The sequence below is a fragment of the Mirounga leonina genome, unplaced genomic scaffold (assembly GCF_011800145.1).
Source record: "Mirounga leonina isolate KUSES-001 unplaced genomic scaffold, KU_Mleo_1.0 Mir_128, whole genome shotgun sequence".
NCBI lineage: Eukaryota > Metazoa > Chordata > Mammalia > Carnivora > Phocidae > Mirounga > Mirounga leonina.
The window spans coordinates 11,284,440-11,302,711 of record NW_023270320.1 but is presented as its reverse complement, the minus strand read 5'-3'; the positions used below and the strand labels follow the sequence as shown (position 1 = coordinate 11,302,711).

Below are 18,272 nucleotides of genomic sequence, written 5' to 3'. Positions count from 1 at the left end.
AAATCCTACAGCAAAGGATTAGTGAGTCAATATTTAATAGTTTCTGAAGACTCTTAGGTTTAAATTAATTTTTTATATTGCTTACTGCACAGCAGGAAATCACATGTAGAAAAGGAAACTAAATTGTTTACAGTAACCTTTGTGTTTTTGAATTATTAATTTGAAAAATGTAGTGGCTAGATCAGAAGTTCAATAGGAAGCGTATGATACATAACGAGCCTAAGCCAACATTAGATTAAATAGAACAGATAGAAAGTAATAACCTTTTCATAAAATGAAAATTATTTGTGTATTCTGCTTTTCTTGACTCAAAATGAAAGAAATGTAGCCACCAATAGTAAAAATAAATTAGAGCAGTATTTGCTCCAGGTTGAGAATGACTGATGCATGTTTCCTCTGCTTGTTTCCTTGTTAGGGCTTATGGCCAGAAGAGATTCCAATTTTAAGTACCAATTTCCCTTTGAATTATTTGAAATTGGAGCTGCCTGATATGAATGACTTCCCATGAAATGAAATTATAGTTGGGCTCACAGACTTACCTATAAAACTGTAAATGCAGTAATATGTATGCATGGGCATGCTACTAATTTTATTGAAGACTTAACCAAGCTTTCTACGCAACTAATATAGATCATTAGCAGTGTTCATGTAGGCGTGGAATAATGATTCTCTGGAAAGAGTTTCTGTAGATAATCTCTTGATTTTAACCCTTAAATTATTACTGACCGGTAGGAGGAAAAGGCATAAGATGAAAGGGATTCTAGGGAGAAAAACTGAGTCACATCTTCAAGGAAATGTGTAAGGAAATTTATTATCACTTCCTTGGAAAATGAGTTCTTGTACTTGATGTTCCAAAGTTTATATAAAGGGAGCAAATTGTCAAATTGAGTGTTGCACAGACACAAGTGAAGTTCACTTGGATTTGAATAAATTGTGATTTTGCTGTGAACATTGTGCAACCGATTTAATCCTAAATCCCCTGGCTTTTGATTTATGAAGAGTTTAGGTTATTTGCCTGAGTACCCTTGACCCAGGGCAAACTGAACTATTATACATCGTGCCTCTCATTATTATTGTTACTCGATGGACTCTTTGATTTCTTTTTTAATCTGGAAGCTTCATTTCCTTAAGAGGTGGAAAGTGTTTAAAGTCTAAATTCTTGGGTACACCCCAGGAGCTTTCAGAGTTTTCCTGGCCATGAGTTAGTTAAAAGTAAACCTACATGCAATTAAGTGGCCCAAGGTAGATCTCCAGATAGGTTTGCTCTCCGAGCTCTTAACCCTTTTGCTGTTGGCTGCCATATTTCATGGCTCCTTTATTGCACAGGGTCTCCCTGTGACGCATGTGTTAGGATTCTAAGCATTTTGTCAGTGAGAAATTAACTGGTCCAAAGTCACTGAACAGGTCAATGGCAGAGACAGGACCTGGAACCGGGACAAGCCAGACAGCACACTTACCATCTGATTTTCTACTCTCTACTTGAGGCGCTTTGTCCATGCCCAAACTGATGTTTTTGTAAGAGAACTACCCCTCAACCGCATGTTTTCAAACTCAAGAGGTGCTGTGTCCTATTTTTGGACCTCCCTGGTATCTCTTCAGTCAGGGATCAAGGGAACTGTAGACCCCTGAATCTCCGTTTTCATTCCGCCCTTCCTTCCCACAGGCCTCTCCACCACACACAGGCAAGTAAGGAATCCAAAAGGGTCCCACCCGATGAAATTCGATTCAGTTTTTTGCTTCGAGAATGGAAAGTGTCATTTCTGGAGGTTTGGGGGTTTTATTTTTAATTGGCCCATGTTCCCCATTTCTTCACTGGAGCCTGAGCAGGTTCTGCTAGTCCTGTCATTCCAGAGCCTCCATGGACACATCTGCCAGGACTGTGGGCTGTAATGAGCTCACGCCTTTGAGCCCCGTGCCCGGGCAGCCCTGCAGCGCCTCTAAGCCCTGTGCTCTCATCTGGGTGGCGGAGCTCGGCACTGTGGAGTGCCCATTGAGTTGGCTCTCTGTTATTTGAGGGTGTCATACATTGACATTAACTAAGGACCAGCAGCACCACCCCCCCCCTTTTTTTTAACTGTTTGGAAAAGTGAGGCATTGAGAGTTATCCGATGCCACACAGGAGCTATTTGAAAAAACTCTAGAGGCAGGCTCTGTACCCCAATTCCCTCTCTGGCTTTTTGAGCAGAAGCATTTATTGCTTTCTATGAATGAAACATTATGTAAGTGGTGGAGAAAGTGGAAGGTTAGGAGCAGAAAAGGAGATAGGTTTTTGTTTTAAAAAATAACCAAACAACAAGAAATGTTAGAGCATGACTATCCACAGGCTACAAAAAATGTAAATACAATGCAATAAAAATTTCAGACCAAATTGCTATACTCTTGGCTTCCACTCCTGGCTCTGCCACTGGGTGCCTTTGGGTAAAAAACAAAATCCCGACCTCCCTGCGACTTTGCTTCGCCTTTTCAAGAGAGGAATGAGATAATACCGAATGCCTTTTTTTTTATTATTATAAATACGGTATTTCCGTTCCTAGATGATGAAGTAGCGTAGAGGATAGTTCAGCAGTACAACTTCTCCCTCAGTAAGGTCTTTTAAGGGTTAATAAAGAGAGGGTGTGCTGGTATTTGCACACCTCTTAAAAAAGAGAAGTTCCCTATGGGACTCACGGAGGCGTACCTGAGCACTGCTTCCTTAACCACCCGCCATTTGTCCTGTTCAATGTGCACGCACAGAGAGCCGTTAATAGTCATGTGTAATGTGTTTTGGAGTGCAGTGTATTGCTCTTTTCTGAAACTTTTTTCCCTTTCTTTCTTTTTTTTGTCAACTTTCTGCATTGGCAGAGCATCTTGGGATTGAATTTATGGGTATGGACCAATCATCATTCCTTTTAGCCTGCAGAATTTAGAACCTATGAGCTGAAATCTTTTCCCTTCCTACTCTTACCTTCCAGTTCCTAACTAATTTCCTTTTCCTTCAGAAGGGATCATACAGCTATAACAATGATTTCTCTGCTTCCAATCTATGATTAGTTTACTGAAATGTCACTGAGTGCAGCAGTTTCTAGATTTCCATACTTCACTTAAGAGTTTAAAAATCACCTCAACCTGCTGCAAAGTCACATATACCCCACGTTCCTTGACCCTCTGACTGGATCTGACCATGCTGTTATTTCAAAGCGGGGGTAAGTTGGAGAGGTGCATAAGGCTATGGGAGGAACCAAGCCAGGCCTGAGAGAACAAAAGAAGCTCTAAGTGCATCAGCTTAAAAACACCCCACATCTTAGGCTGATGAGAATGTGACATACAATGTAAAGAATCACCTACTTGATACAGTAACATGGAAAGGCCTTACAATGCCACACAATACTGTACGTGCAGACTGTGATTTTTCTGGGGATATTCAAGCGCTCCTCTAGTCAACTTCATTATCTTTGGAGCAAGGAAATAGAAAACAGAAAGAAATACGCCCAGTGCTATTTTAGGTGGAAATTCTAGCACTAATGGAATTAACCTTGAGTCACTTAGATTATCCAGATAAGTAATCAAATAGAAATGTTCACACTGTAAACATAGGATAATATCTCTTATGAGCATATGAATTTGGGGCATACTCCCTTTGAAGGCCTTTGTCCTAAATCATTGGGAGCCAGGGCCAATTTTTGGGAGGAGAGGGAAGCCATTCGGTCATCCCAGAGGCTCCACGATGCAGGTGCCCGGGCTCCCCGAGCACTGCCTGCAGCGCTGGATCGCGGCTGTGGGGCAACAAAGCAAAGTCCTGATTAACAGAAGAGCTGAGCTCCAGCCAGCTGGTGTTGGTGACATCACGCAGTGAGAGCGCCCTGGAGCATAGCTGCTACTCTCTCCTGGATGGTAGCATCACAGTCCCTACCTAATCTACTTTCCATAATTCGTGGAAAATAAGGCTGTTGCAAGTTCTGTCCGGGACAGCGATAGAAACTCAATCGATTGCCCACTCCCCCCCTCAAAAAACTTTGAAGAGAAACTATTCATTGGATGAGGAAACCCCCACTTATGTGAGTGACCCTGTGCACAGGAGAGAACATCTCCCAAGAGTGAGAAGCACGAGAGTTCCCACCAGCGCCACTCGGGTGGTGGGTTATCTACATGACGAGAGGGATCTATTTAGGAGACCTCCCTCAGAATAAAAATTGTCTCACTACTGAAAAGGCTTACCAGCCTTTCCTGCAGGGAGGAAAAAAATCTACCATCACCTCCTCCTTTTCCTTAATAGCATCTTTGTCCCATTTTATCACTTTCGGGTCTAACTAGAATTTAATATATAGGGCAATGGATAGTTTAATATAATATACAGGGCAATGGATAGTTTAATATAATAGGGCAATGGATAGTTCAGATATAGGTCTTCTCCCTCAGTACGATCTGAAGGGTCAGTAAAGATACATCATGCTGGTGTCTGCGTACCCCTTAAAGGCAAATGGTCCAGAGACTCCACAGCCCCAGGACAGCCGGTGTACTGAGCCAGAACGTTCATCCTTAAGGAAAATCAGACCTTAAAGGTCAATTAACATTGAGAAAGACAAGGCTTCTGTCTCTCAGCCTGACCAGATCAGACTGGAAAACATGCTTGATCTGATTGACTTCAATGCGTCCAGCCAAACCATAGAGTAAGGACTCGGAAGCATTTCCATTCATTAAGGCAGATCCGCCAACTGGACTGACAGATTCTTTTTTTTTTTTTTTTTTTCAGCACTGCCTCTAATTTGCTCTTGCCCTATTGACCCTGTCACACTAGGGGAAAAAAATAAGGGGAACAGGGGGTGAAAACCCATTGTTTATATGATTGTTCATCAAGTACTTCTCTTTTAACACATTCATGATGTGGGGGAGGGGAGGTCCCCTGATCTAGTAAATCATTGGGAAAGGAAATAGAAACTAAGATGAGAAACATTTAATGTATTTGGTGAATGCTGTTGTGAATACAGAATCTTAATCCTCCGTCTGTATTCTGTGGGCCTTGTCTCTCATTGGTTCATTTTAGCACTTTGCTTTACCCTTTGGCCTTTGCTGAGCTTGCCTTTTTATTTCCATGACCAATTTCACTGGAAAAATGTGTGTCTTCCCCCATCACATAGGCAGAACAGTGAGGCAGCATGCCACATTTGCTGACAACCTGAGGTCAATCTATTCTTTTATGATTAGCAACCACCAAAAAAACTTGTCCGTGGAATCCCAGGGAGGACCCGGGACGCCCTTTCCCCCTTCAGTCCTTAGATGCAACCCATTTTCGTAGTTGTCAGAAGTAACTTCGCAGCTCTTTCTAAAGACAGCGTGTTAAGACGCCAGCACTACCAAGCCCTCCCCCTTTCAGAGGAAGACAAGAGAGGTTCCATTTCTCGCGGCTGTTTCTAAACCAAGCAGTCACACCCGGCGGAGCCCTGCTTCCCGGGCCCCACGGGGAGGGTCCAGTGGGGCGCCGCCTCTCCTTCTTGACATTTTGCTAAAAACTGATCCGCATGCCAGGTCCAGGAGGAGGCTCCTGTACTTCTCCTTCGGTGAACTTGTGAATCTGCTCACAGATTACCACCTCGTCAAATGTAATTCCCTGTCCTGGGGCTCTGGGGTGGGGGGAGGCAGCGGACACAGCAATTAACATAGAAGCGTTCACATTCCACATCCTCAGCTGACTTTTGCGGCACGAAAATATGTGACCCGACCCCACTCTACTGCAATGCACCAGCTGCTTTGCTTCCTAATTGTGGCTTCCACGTGACCGCCAGCCTAGGGTAGGAGTTATGCTGTATGGGATAACCCTTCCAACTTTGCATCCACCCTCTCTTCCCACCCAGCATTTCCTCCCTCCGCTTTTCTTTTGTTTGTTTATTTTTTTCCTCCCTTAGTATCAGGCATGCTGTGCCAGGGACTTCAGATGGCTCCTTCACTTTTAATCTTGTTTTTCCCTCCTACCTGACTTCCTCCCTCTCTCCGTCATTCTGTCAGTCTGTCTGTCCTCTGGGTTTGTTTTCTTCCCTCCCACTTCCGACCCTTTGGGTTTGTTTTTGTATAATTTCTGCGGCCTTCTAGTCTTTCACCCAGACTTCTATTCTCCTTCTCCTCCTGTTAATAATCAGTGCTATATTAATTTGATTTGACAATGTTCCTGATCTGTTAACTGGAATTTGATTACCATGGGCTTGGCTTGTAGGAAATGTTTTGTTTAATGATAAGGTCTACTGTATCACAGAAATTAAAATGTGCTTTTTCATTTCAAGAAAACTTCCTGCAACTCGCCCTCTCTCAGTAAAGAAAATTGAAAATGTTCCCTACGGCCCCATGTTGATGTCCAGATAAGAGACCTTCATTTGTATGATATCCCCCAGTTTTTGACCAGCTTATTAATCAGTTTGGCAAGTCCGGCTTACAATGCTTATGATGCACCCGGTCTGAGTTCTCTTCTTCGGTGAACTTGTGAATGTCTTCCAATAAATGTAATTAGACTGGTTGGAAGCTCAGTTCCTAAGGGATCAGTTTGCCATTAAATCTGCCAATCTCGTGAAGAACCTGGCCTACCAAAGTATAATCAAGTGATCCCTCCCCAAAACTGATTTGCAAGTAGAAAGACTTCCATGAATAAGAGACTGGCTGCATTTAAGGTACAGTGGTACTATTAATGCAAAGTTCTAAGCATCACCCTCCGTTATGCGACCTCCTTGAGCTAATTGGCCAAGCTGATCACTACAGGGATGGACAATCTAGTCCAAGTCACATATCCTGGGTGCTAGCGGTTTCTTTATACAGATCAATTCGGTTTCTAAGTACAGTCAGTGAAGTGACAATAATTGTCCCTCAAAGGACAAGGGTTCATCTTGGCCCCAGACTCTCCTACCCACCATATTGGATTTTCTCTGATACAGTGCCCTGCTGTGTTGCTTATGTTCACATTTTACTGTTAAATCATAGGGATCCTGCCTCAATTCTGTTGCTAACTACAAGTCAAGCTCATGTTTGCAAATGTCTTTGAGTTTATTTTTTTAAGTTAGAAATGGCTCCTTGTAAAGACCACGGGAATAATAAAAAGGGGTTTGGGAGGGGGGAGGGAGGGAGAGAGGAGGCCGAGGACGGCCCCAGTGGTTCCAATTCCAGCTCCTTTTATTGGCATTGATTCCTGTTGCCTTTGCAAGAGATTTCCTTTTTTCATTAAAAACTACAGTTTTAACGAAATTATTATTTTATAATTAATGTTTATGATTTGCCAGTTTAATACATATATATCTGTAGCTTATAAGTAGAGTAATTTAATAGTATAATTTTTTTACTGCAAATGGCCCCAGCTGGCTTTGCTGTTTATGCTCAAAGTGTAATGCAGAGTATGCCGTACCTTAAGTATGTCTGCAAAAGTAATGAATTGTCACGTATTTACTTTCTCGTGAACATGGACAATGCCATGCCGCATGCCAACTGTTCAGTTGTTAAGTCCTGGCGAGTATAAGGGGGCTTTGGTGACATCTGCTCTCATCCCTTTCCAGAAGCGGAGGAGCTGTACCAGAAGAGAGTGCTGACCATCACCGGCATCTGCATCGCCCTGCTTGTGGTCGGCATCATGTGTGTGGTGGCCTACTGCAAAACCAAGTAAACCTTCCTCCTCCATGCCTCTCGTTCCTTAGCGCAGAGAAGACAGCTCAGCTGGCCCAGGGCTTTGCGGAAAGCATTTTCCACAGCCTAGGCTTGAAAAGGGGGAGTGGGGAGGTGGGGGGTGTTTCTTCTCATTTTTTCCTCTGAGCAATCTATTTCGAGGACTTTCTCTAATCACATAACTAGAAAGCTTTGCCTATTTCTGTGAAAGTGTTCAGAAGACTTCTGGTCATTGACCGTGGCCCCTGACCCGGGAAAGAGTTGGATGGATGGGCTTGTGGGGCATATGCAGGTGCATGTGGATGATCCTGAGAGGACAGGGATTGGTGCCTAGGGTGCACCTGTCATGTCAATGCTGAGGACACATCCCACTTTGCACTCAGACTTAGGAGATAAAGGAAACACTTGGTGATGTTGGGAATGAAGGTTTTTAAAACATTATTGCGATTATTTTCCCATTCCATCTAATGAGCTTACCAGCTCAAATGCTCTCAAAGTGTGGGAGGTACAAAAAGAATCTCATGGGAGGAAAATCAAGCAAATCTTGCTTTGAAAGAAGAATAGAAAACATTAAAGCAGATTTGTGTTCACTATGTCTGGTCCGTTATGCTGGGTCCATATTAACAAACCCAGTTACTGTGTGACCTGATTTCCCTTCACTTTTCTCTCTTACATAGAACTTCTGCTTCAAGTAGGAAGTAACGTTAACAGTTTTGTTTCATTTTGTTGCTTCATCACATAAACTCTCTTGCCAAAACCAGCCATGGGGATATTATCATGACCTGAATGTTGCATTGAGGAACAAAGACAATATGCTTTTAGACATAAAATTAAGGGCATGGATGGCATTTTCTTAATACCCCAGGATTTCATGAGTTGCCAGAATTGAGTAAGTGATAGAAATAAGTCTTACTGAAATCTACCTTATGAGTCTTATTAGATTCAATCTCAGTATTTCAATATCCATTGCCTAGTTCTACAAAAAAAGTGTTAGTAAGAATAAGATCATGTTCTAACTGTGCTAAATCTATGGGCAAAATATGTACCTAGCGGCACTCACATACAATGCCATACATGCACACCCACCGTGTAGAAGGTACAGATTCAGAATTAACCGCATCTTCTTAAGAGACACACAGGCAAAATTATGAATGCAATCAGCCTTATCAATTGCACGGCACAAATTGGTACCCAAGACAAATGACCATCTGTAAGACTCAGGCAAAGATGGATTGACTGCGAAAGTTGGGGTTTGAGCCAAATAGCAACTTGATTTATCTTGTCTTCTCCTTTTTTTTTCTTATCTCTCAGCAGTCCAGTTAGATTTCTGTAAGAATCCCCCCCCCCCGCCCCAGCTCCTTAAATATATTCACTAAAATTGTGTGATTCCACTTCTGTCCGTAGGCAGAATCCGAGATGGAGTGGCATATCCTCCACCAGTCTCCTACCTGACTTACGTGTTGGTAGAACCAAGAGTTGAGTGTACCAAGAAATGTAAATGATAGAAAAAAATAAATGCTCCCCTTTTCATATCCAGGAAACAACGGAAAAAGCTTCATGACCGGCTTCGGCAGAGTCTGCGGTCTGAACGCAACAACATGGTCAACATAGCCAACGGGCCTCACCACCCCAACCCGCCCCCCGAGAACGTCCAGCTGGTGAATGTATGTTGAGTCTGGCCAGTGGAAAAGCTCAGCATCTCTCCTCTGTTCAGGCACCTTGACGTTTATTTTCTAAAGCTCTTAGGCTCTTAGCTACTGCCATTAATCACCACGACTTCCAGGAATCCGGGGTTTTGCCAGGACAAAATAATGGGAACATTTTTTTTAAGTGGATTTGGTTACTGTAAGGCCAGCACATTTCCTCTCGTAAAGTGTTCGTTAAGGGGATGGAATAATAATATTGGGTTTGTTCTACAGGGAGGGCCTAACTGGAAGAAAGAAAAGAAAAACACAGAAAAATAATAAAATTAATGATACAAGAATCAGAAGGAATTTTTTTTTTTCTTAATAATTTGGAAACAAAGGCTCCTCCAGTCTCTAACTGAGAACTGAGCTAAGGGCTTTAGAGTGATTTTTATTAGAGGCATCTCCCAGGGCCTGATGATTTACTGATTCTGACGTACAAAGGAAGAAGTTAGGGCATGCAAAGGCCAGATGACTTATCAAACTCCCTTCTCAGTAGCAAAACTGCAGAACATAATGCTTTCTTATCCCCTGACTCCTTCTACATGGTGTCAAACCATCCAGATTAAATATATCTTTAATCACTCAAATATTCTGTTTAAAATTTACCAAGCACTCAGCTTTTAAATATAACTAGGTCATAGAGTATTACATTCTGAAGAATCTTTAGATGTGATCTTTCAAGCCTCCCCTTTTTACAGATAAGGGCCAAAGCTGAACTCAGCTTTCCTGGCATTTGGAGTATTGCTCTTCTTATTCCACCATAATTTTTCCTGTTTTCTGCATTTCCCTCGGATGTTTGGCTTTGTATAGGCAAAGCTTGAAGGTTACATTGTAGTACCACTTTTTTCTATCCTGTAGGAAAATATGTATTTTGTGTGGAGCAAAGATATCCTACACCCAAGTTCAGAGTTGGTGGTTACTCAGCCACCAGCAAATCTTGTAGCAAAGACCTTCCAGAGACAGATTAAGGTGCTAATATATTAGCCTATTTTGCTGCCTCCCTCTCCCTACCAGTGTTCATTAGAATGTTCTACACAGTTGACAAATGCATTCACTCCATACAGACACACCTACAATCTGTCACTATGTCTGTTATAATATATAGGAAGCAGAATGGCTGCTTGCATTCCAATTATCTCTCAGGCTGTGTTACTTTGGGCTTTATTTAATCTGTCTACACCCTATTTCTTCATTATGACAACAGGCCTAAAAATAATACCTACTTCAACAAGTTCTATGAGCATTAAACAAGACAATCCATACAAAACCCTTAGCCCGGTGACATTCAGTATGTGGTCAATAATTGTTAGATATTATTTTCATTAGATTCACCAAGCTTACATTGCCTTTCAAGGACCAAGAGTGAGATGGTACACAGACTAGAAAGAGCTCATGAATCATGACATCACCATCTTTTCCTTAAAGCAAGCTAAACTGCACGTCCCAGAAAGAGCCACATGGACTAGCCTTTCCACTAAGAGAACCAACTAGAGTTTCAAGCATAATTCAAGTTGTATATTTTGGGGGTTTCCATAAATACATCAGGCTCTTTTAAGGCCCACAGCCCATTGCTTATAAAGTGCCCATTTCATCTGAGAGTATTCCTTTCCATGACTTTTTCCATTACTCAATTTAATTTGGTATAAAACTAACAGCATTTCAAACACAACTTTGAAATGTGCCTCTTTCACTGATTGAAGGCAGGAAGAGCTCGTGCGATTTGGTGATGAAAATAAGTAGAATCTACTTGCACTATATATAGGCCCTCTGTATACTGTGTACTTTGTCAAGATGTGTGACCTTGACGGCTTCTGTAAGTCCTTCAAACCTCTCAGTGGCCTTGTTAGTCTTACCACTGACAACAAATTGAAAATTTCAGTGCTATCGTTAGGGCAACGCGGGCTCTTGGAAACTGAAAAAGAAAAGTAGATCCAAAATATAGAGATTGTTAAAAAAAAAAAAAAATCCGTCTCCTGACTTGAAATTTGAAAGAAGACAAACCATCTCTATGCTTTTGTTTCATTCAGCTGTCTGTTAATCTTCTTCACCTACAACAACTATGACAAAAAATGAATATGGGGCAGAGATTTGTCTTGAATTCCACTCACATTATCAGTTGGAAATAAGATAGAAGAACTAGGTCTGTTTCTGATAATATGCAGTTAAGACTGCAGAACCCACACTGCATGCGCATCCAAGGGATAATTCATTAATTTCATTTACTGAATTTAAAGGCCATAGAGCCAGGATAGGATTTGCCATCTGACCATTGGAGAAATGGAGTGGGCTGTGAAGGATATGTATGAGAATAGAATTTGTGTGTGATGATGTTACTGTTTTGATTAATATGAATCTTCAAGTTGTGTCTCTTTGTTTATCCAGCAATACGTATCTAAAAATGTCATCTCTAGTGAGCATATTGTTGAGAGAGAAGCGGAGACATCTTTTTCCACCAGTCACTATACCTCAACAGCTCACCACTCTACTACTGTCACCCAGACTCCCAGCCACAGGTATGAGAATGAAAGCAATTGCAGGGCACTACTCTGAGAGAGAATTTCTAGACATTGTCTTTTGCTTTCACTGCCTAAGAAAGGAACAGGAGACACTTACGAGGCAAGGACATATAACAACATGTATGACTGGGGACAGAAACAGACTTTGGACATCAACTGGCTCTGCCATTTAATGGCCATTTAAACTTGAGCCTCCATTTTTTCATTACTGAAGGTGAAAATAATACCCACTCACAGGATTGTTGTTCCCCATTTTAAAGATTGTCTTTACTCATGCCTGACTACTCACTGAATTGCTACAGTGGAAAAAGTCTGTCCTAGATGCTATAGAATATTTAGAAGTTGACTCCTTCCAATGATTGGGTTGCCCTTGGAAATGAACACGAGAACTTGTTCGATAGCTGAACTCACATGCCTCGGGTATCCCCATGTGAGTGCATGCTACCAAGGACTGCCAAATGTAGCTCATAGGCCAAGTGTCTCCTTGACCTAAGCCACTGGAGAACAGAGAGATTGCAAGAGTACTTAGTACATACCGACATTTGATACATGTGTGTTGAATGGGTGAACAGGTGCATAAACTGTATCCTTACAAAGCCAAACAAAATCAAGAGCCCCTCTATAGCAAGTAATAATAATTCTATTCTGAGACAAGTAATGTTGTCGTCAACTGCTGATACACCAGTAAGTTGAAATAGTTACCAGATCACTTCCTTTCCTTTCCATTTTTGCGTATCATTAAAAAATGCATATGTATGTCTCTTTGCCTCTCCCGTTTCCCCTCCAGCTGGAGCAATGGGCACACTGAAAGCATCATTTCAGAAAGTCACTCTGTAATCATGATGTCATCAGTAGAAAACAGTAGGCACAGCAGCCCAGCTGGGGGCCCAAGAGGACGACTTAATGGCTTGGGAGGCCCTCGCGAATGTAACAGCTTCCTCAGGCATGCCAGAGAAACCCCTGACTCCTACCGAGACTCTCCTCATAGTGAAAGGTAAAACCGAAGGGCAAAGCTACTGCGGAGGAGAAAGCACCCCAGTAGGAGAATCCCCATGAGCAGCTGGGGCCTCACCTAAGGAAATCTACTCTAATGAGCCTAAGGGGCGGTACTTGCTTGTTCCAGTTCCCTAGTTGATGAAGTCATCTTTTTGTTTGACTGAACTCGTTTCTTCTGAGCTGCGCGCATGGCCCCAGTGGCTGACAGGCAACAGACTCTTAAGGAGCGGGAGTGATTTGATGTTGGAGGGGCAGCTAACCCAGAGGTCCCAGCTCTGACCTTAGGCTCACACCCACTTGGCATCTCTGTTTCCTCAGTTGTAACTTTAGAGAGATGGCACCAGCAGTCTGTAAAGACCCTTCTAATAATTCGAATTTGCCAAGCTACCCAAACTCCGGTCGAGCTGGTCTCGTGGTCTTGTGTGCTAACTCTTTCTTACCTTCCAGCCTCAGTTAAATCAAATCAAAGGCTGTGTCACTGCTGAGTCTCGTGGGACACAACTGCTTGCATTCCACCCTGTAGTGTCCCTTTTACGAAATTCGAAGAAGGGATGAATAAATAAATCTCTTGTATGCTGCAGACGCAGTCTTCACAGGTGGTTTTCAAAGCAGATATTGCTTTATTCCAGAATGTTTTGGCTTTCTTCTGGGGATATTGGATTGGGTTGGGGGTGGGGGGGAGGAGGGTTACAGACAAGGTAAAATCAAGAACAGAGGAAAGTAAGAGATGCTTCATAGGAATACTGAATTCATAGATTGTCTTGATTCATTTTCACTTAAATTGGGAGCGAGTTATATCCAACCAGCCTTTGTGGCATTATCAGTAAGCTGCTACTTGTTTGTTTTCAAATCCAGAGGGGTGTTGTCTATTTGTTTACTGTATCACCATCTCAGCGTCATCTTTGACCACTTGCCGAAAGGTTTACATAATGTCAAATCCATACCTAGTTACGTGGGTGGAGATAATGCTGATAGACTCTTTCCACTCATGGACTGGCTGGGAAGTCCTTGTAACAAAGGATGACTAGTTCTGGGCCAGTAGGTCCTATAGAGCTTGCTAATCACTTCTTCAAGGGTCTTTACTCCAAAATGGTATTTCAGAGCTTTATGGAATGAGAGGTTGCTCTGTCATTCATCTGTGAAAATGTAGGCATGGTCCCAAAGTGGTTTAAAACCTTAGTCTTAAATTCACATAATTGTATCTTTATGTATTAAGAAACTCTATCTGTCTTAATCCAGTCTTTTTTGAGACCTGAGAAAGAGGTTAGGGATAAATTCTTTCTTCATCACTTCATGTGATATTTCTCTCTAAAGGCTGACATTTCTCTGCTGTGGTAGGCTTCCACGCACACCGCAGATATTATCTAGGACCTCGAAATATACCTGAACCTCGAGAACATGGAGAGAAAAGATGAATCACCTTTATGTGTTGGCTGAATCCAGATTAGCATTTCTCAGAGAGCTTAGTTTAAGTATCCCCAGAACAAAAGTTGAAGCCTCAAGCCCCAAGTATTTCCATCTCTAAACACCTTCCTGTTTTAGACACAGCTAGACCTCACATCCATATGACTCTGAATCATGGCTGAAGAGCAGGAAAGTTAATAGGTTTCCTGTTCTTGTTAGCTAGAGTTCAGATAACGGTGTCCTGTGTCATCACAGGTCATGTTAAATTAGACTCTGTGAACGCCAACATGAAGAAAAGAGAGCTTTGGTGCTATGCACTGGCAACATTTCTATCAAAGTTGAGAAATGTGACTCTGAATAAGCCACATCTTCCTCAGTGCTAAGTCAGGCCTTCTTGTTCTAGAAGAAGAAAGCATGATATGGTTTAAAAAAAAAAAATGCACTCAATGTCTTGGCAATGAGATTTACTGAGCACTACTGGATATAACAGGTCATGAGGTACCAGGGTGCAGCCAACCCTTGAGCAGTCACAAAAGATAAGTGAAAGAGGGGCACCTGGGTGGCTCAGTTGGTTAAGCGACTGCCTTCGGCTCAGGTCATGATCCCAGGGTCCTGGGATCGAGCCCCACATCGGGCTCCTGGCTCAGCGAGGAGCCTGCTTCTCCCTCTCCCCCTGCCTCTCTCCCCTGCTCATGCTTTCTCTCTCTCTCTCTGTATCTCTGTGTTTCAAATGAATAAATAAAATCTTTAAAAAAAAAAAAAAAAGATAAGCGAAAGATTGATGCAGCCATGGGTTTTGAAGAGAGGTAGACCGGAGCTTGGACATACCTCGGGAGCCAACATAAGGTTTTCTCAGGCTTTTTTCTGAATGTCTTGGTCACTGGGATGGAGAGTTGCAAATTGAATGTTAAGAAGTAACATTTCATGGAAAAACTGAAAGCACACAAATGTGTTACACTGTTATCAGGAATAAATCTAAGTTACTATGCTTTTTTTTTTTTCATAAGACATAACCTTATAGCTGAGCTAAGGAGAAACAAGGCACACAGATCCAAATGCATGCAGATCCAGCTCTCAGCAACTCATCTTAGATCTTCTTCCATTCCCCATTTGGGCTTCATTCTCTAAGACCCCTTGGCCTTTAGGAAGGTATAGTATTTAAGTAATACTTCTTTCCCTTGCAAATCCCTGCGCCTTGGTCCTTGTAAACTGAAGTTTCCGGGACCTAGTGCCCTCTTGTCCTGACTCACATGCTTTTATTTAAAATCACCATGAGATTGAAAATCCCCAAAGCTTGGTTGAGTTAGGCCACCTAGCTGATCTATGCATGTACTCCCGTGAGGAAACTCTTGGCTACATAATTTCAGATTCCAAGGGTGCCGAACGTCCTTAGTGTTAAAAATCGAGAAGTGTACAACGCATAGAAATTCTTTGTTTTCTGATTCTGTAATATCGTGACTTCTGTCCCCTTACCCTCCCTGCCTCTGCCTCTTCTTCCACCACACTCATGGGGGGGTATTCTGTGCTCACACAGGTATGTGTCAGCAATGACCACCCCGGCTCGCATGTCACCTGTAGATTTCCACACGCCAAGCTCCCCCAAATCGCCCCCTTCGGAAATGTCTCCACCTGCGTCCAGCACGGCGGTGTCCCTGCCCATCATGGCAGTCAGCCCCTTCGTGGAAGAAGAGAGACCTCTGCTGCTTGTGACAGCACCACGGCTTCGGGAGAAGTATGACCCCCACCCTCAGCAGTTCAACTCCTACCACCACAACCCTTCACATGGGAACAACAGCCTGCCCCCTAGCCCCTTGAGGATAGTGGAAGATGAGGAGTATGAAACCACCCAGGAGTACGAGCCAGCTCAAGAGCCTGTTAAGAAACTCACCAGTAGCCGGCGGGCCAAAAGAACCAAGCTCAATGGCCACATTGCTAACAGGTTGGAAATGGACAGCAACGCAAGCGCTGAGGGCACTCACTCAGAGAGTGAAACAGAAGATGAGAGGGTAGGGGAAGATACTCCCTTTCTGGGCATTCAGAACCCCCTGGCAGCCAGTCTTGAGGCAGTACCTGCCTTCCGCCTGGCGGACAGCAGGACTAACCCAGCAGGCCGCTTCTCGACGCAGGAGGAATTGCAGGCCAGGCTGTCTAGTGTAATCGCTAACCAAGACCCTATCGCTGTATAAAACCTAAATAAACACATAGATTCACCTGTAAAACTTTATTTTATATAATAAAGTATTCCACCTTAAATTAAACAATTTATTTTATTTTAGCAGTTCTGCAAATAGAAAACAGGAAAAAAAAACTTTTATAAATTAAATATATGTATGTACAAATGTGTTATGTGCCATATGTAGCAATTTTTAACAGTATTTCAAAACAAGAAAGATATCAATGGTGCCTTTATGTTCTGTTATGTTGAGAGCGAGTTTTGTACAGTTACTGTGATTGCTTTTCCACAGTATTTCAGCAAAACCTCCCATATATTCAGTTTTCGCTGGCTTCTTGTGCATTGCATTATGATGTTGACAGGATGTATGATTTGCAAGACTTGCAACTGTCCCTCTGTTTGCTATTTCTAGTAGCGCCCGATCAGTACGTCTTGTAATGGCACATCCATCCAAATACTCTTCTCTTTTGTACGAAGTTTTCTTTTGCTTTCAGTATATGAAATGAGTTGTGTCTACTCTGCCAGCCAAAGGTTTGCTTCACTGGGCTCTGAGATAATAGTAGATCCAACAGCATGCTACTATTAATTACAGCAGGAAACTGCATTAAGTAATGTTAAATATTAGGAAGAAAGTAGTATTGTGATTTTTTTAAAAAACTATATTCTTAATCAGAAGACAGCTTGTTCTCACGAAAAAGAGCTACCATTTGCTTTATTGGGGTTTATTTTTCTTGACAAAGAGCAACAGTTGGGTGGATAGCATCGTAAATGGGTTCTGGCTTGCTGTCGGGGTAAATCCATCGTCTTCTAAGAGGACTCCACCTCACTTTCTGGGGGAATGATACAGCAGGTCATCTAGTTCAAAATCAAACCGTGGCTGAAAAAGGTGCAATCGTTCTTGACTTGTGTTTTTCACTGATTGGGGAGCTAGCCATTGGTTGTGTCTTATCAGCTCAAGAACAGACATGTTACGGCACAAAATGACCAGCTTAAACGGCACACTCAGCAATTTGAAATACTTCTGCAGTGAAATATGCCTGCCATATGCGGTGGTGACTAGTTATCATAGGGAAATAGTTCTGTTGTAGAGTATCTAGAAGGAGTGAGTGTCTGGAAGGCACAGATGGAGAAGAGCCGTGTGACTTGGTCGCAGTTTTAAACAGTTCTGTTGACCACGCCTTTCTCCTCATGACTTTCCTCTTGTTTTTCCATGTTGCCTCGATCAGGTCGTAACTATGCACGAACATTTTTGTCAGGAATGGCCAACGTGCATGTGATTTGTGATTAGCAAGAGCCTTCCAAGAGTGTCGATTCATCAGGGAACGTTGACAGTGTTGGAAAGATTGCACCTTTACTTGCAGAAGTGACCCCCCACCTCTGTCCTGACCTCTCGATCTGCAGCCTGTATCATCCATGTCCTCCTCTTTCTTACCTTTTGCTTTACTGTCACAAAACAGGATGGAAGATGGGTCTAAACTTTGCATGTTCTCTGTGATTGTAAGTCCAAGGAAGGCCTATAGGTGTTAATATGTGGAATAAACGCTAATTCAGGAAAATAAGGAGATTTAAAAAAAAAAATGCAGGCCCTATTTCATGCCCTGCCTGATATCTGTCAAATCAGGCTAGAGCTTTACTTAGATTCCTGGTGACCTCCTGGGATCCATGGGACAAAACAGGAAACGGGTCAGCAGGGGGTTCCAAATACCAGGCGTGAAGTCAACAAGAGCAGCTGCTGCTTGTTTGCAGGTGAACTGGGTTTAGTTCTTCATCAAATGTCTATGTTAAAATTCTCGGGAAGAAGGGACGTGCAAGGAGTTCGTGGGAAAATGCGGGCTGGACGCGAGGCATGTCATTAAGCAACTTTCATGTTTCTACAACCCACAG

General features: G+C 42.6%; 1 protein-coding gene across 6 annotated transcripts in view; it reads left to right on the top strand.

Annotated features, from left to right (window-relative positions):
• The window catches only part of NRG1 (neuregulin 1), a 1,093,773-nt gene extending 1,076,034 nt beyond the window's left edge, over window positions 1-17,739 (top strand). For 2 of the 6 annotated variants that reach the window (XM_035004068.1, XM_035004070.1), the window contains 6 exons: window positions 2,842-2,865; window positions 7,506-7,608; window positions 9,149-9,275; window positions 11,682-11,812; window positions 12,603-12,809; window positions 15,750-17,739. In XM_035004068.1, the coding sequence (XP_034859959.1) occupies window positions 2,842-2,865; window positions 7,506-7,608; window positions 9,149-9,275; window positions 11,682-11,812; window positions 12,603-12,809; window positions 15,750-16,401 (1,244 nt within the window). In that variant the 3' untranslated portion in view covers window positions 16,402-17,739. Of the gene's footprint in view, window positions 1-2,841; window positions 2,866-7,505; window positions 7,609-9,148; window positions 9,276-11,681; window positions 11,813-12,602; window positions 12,810-15,222; window positions 15,344-15,749 lie in introns of those variants that run through there. The other 4 variants (XM_035004069.1, XM_035004072.1, XM_035004071.1 and 1 more) reach the window with 3 other exon arrangements.
• Window positions 17,740-18,272: the final 533 nt, after the last annotated feature.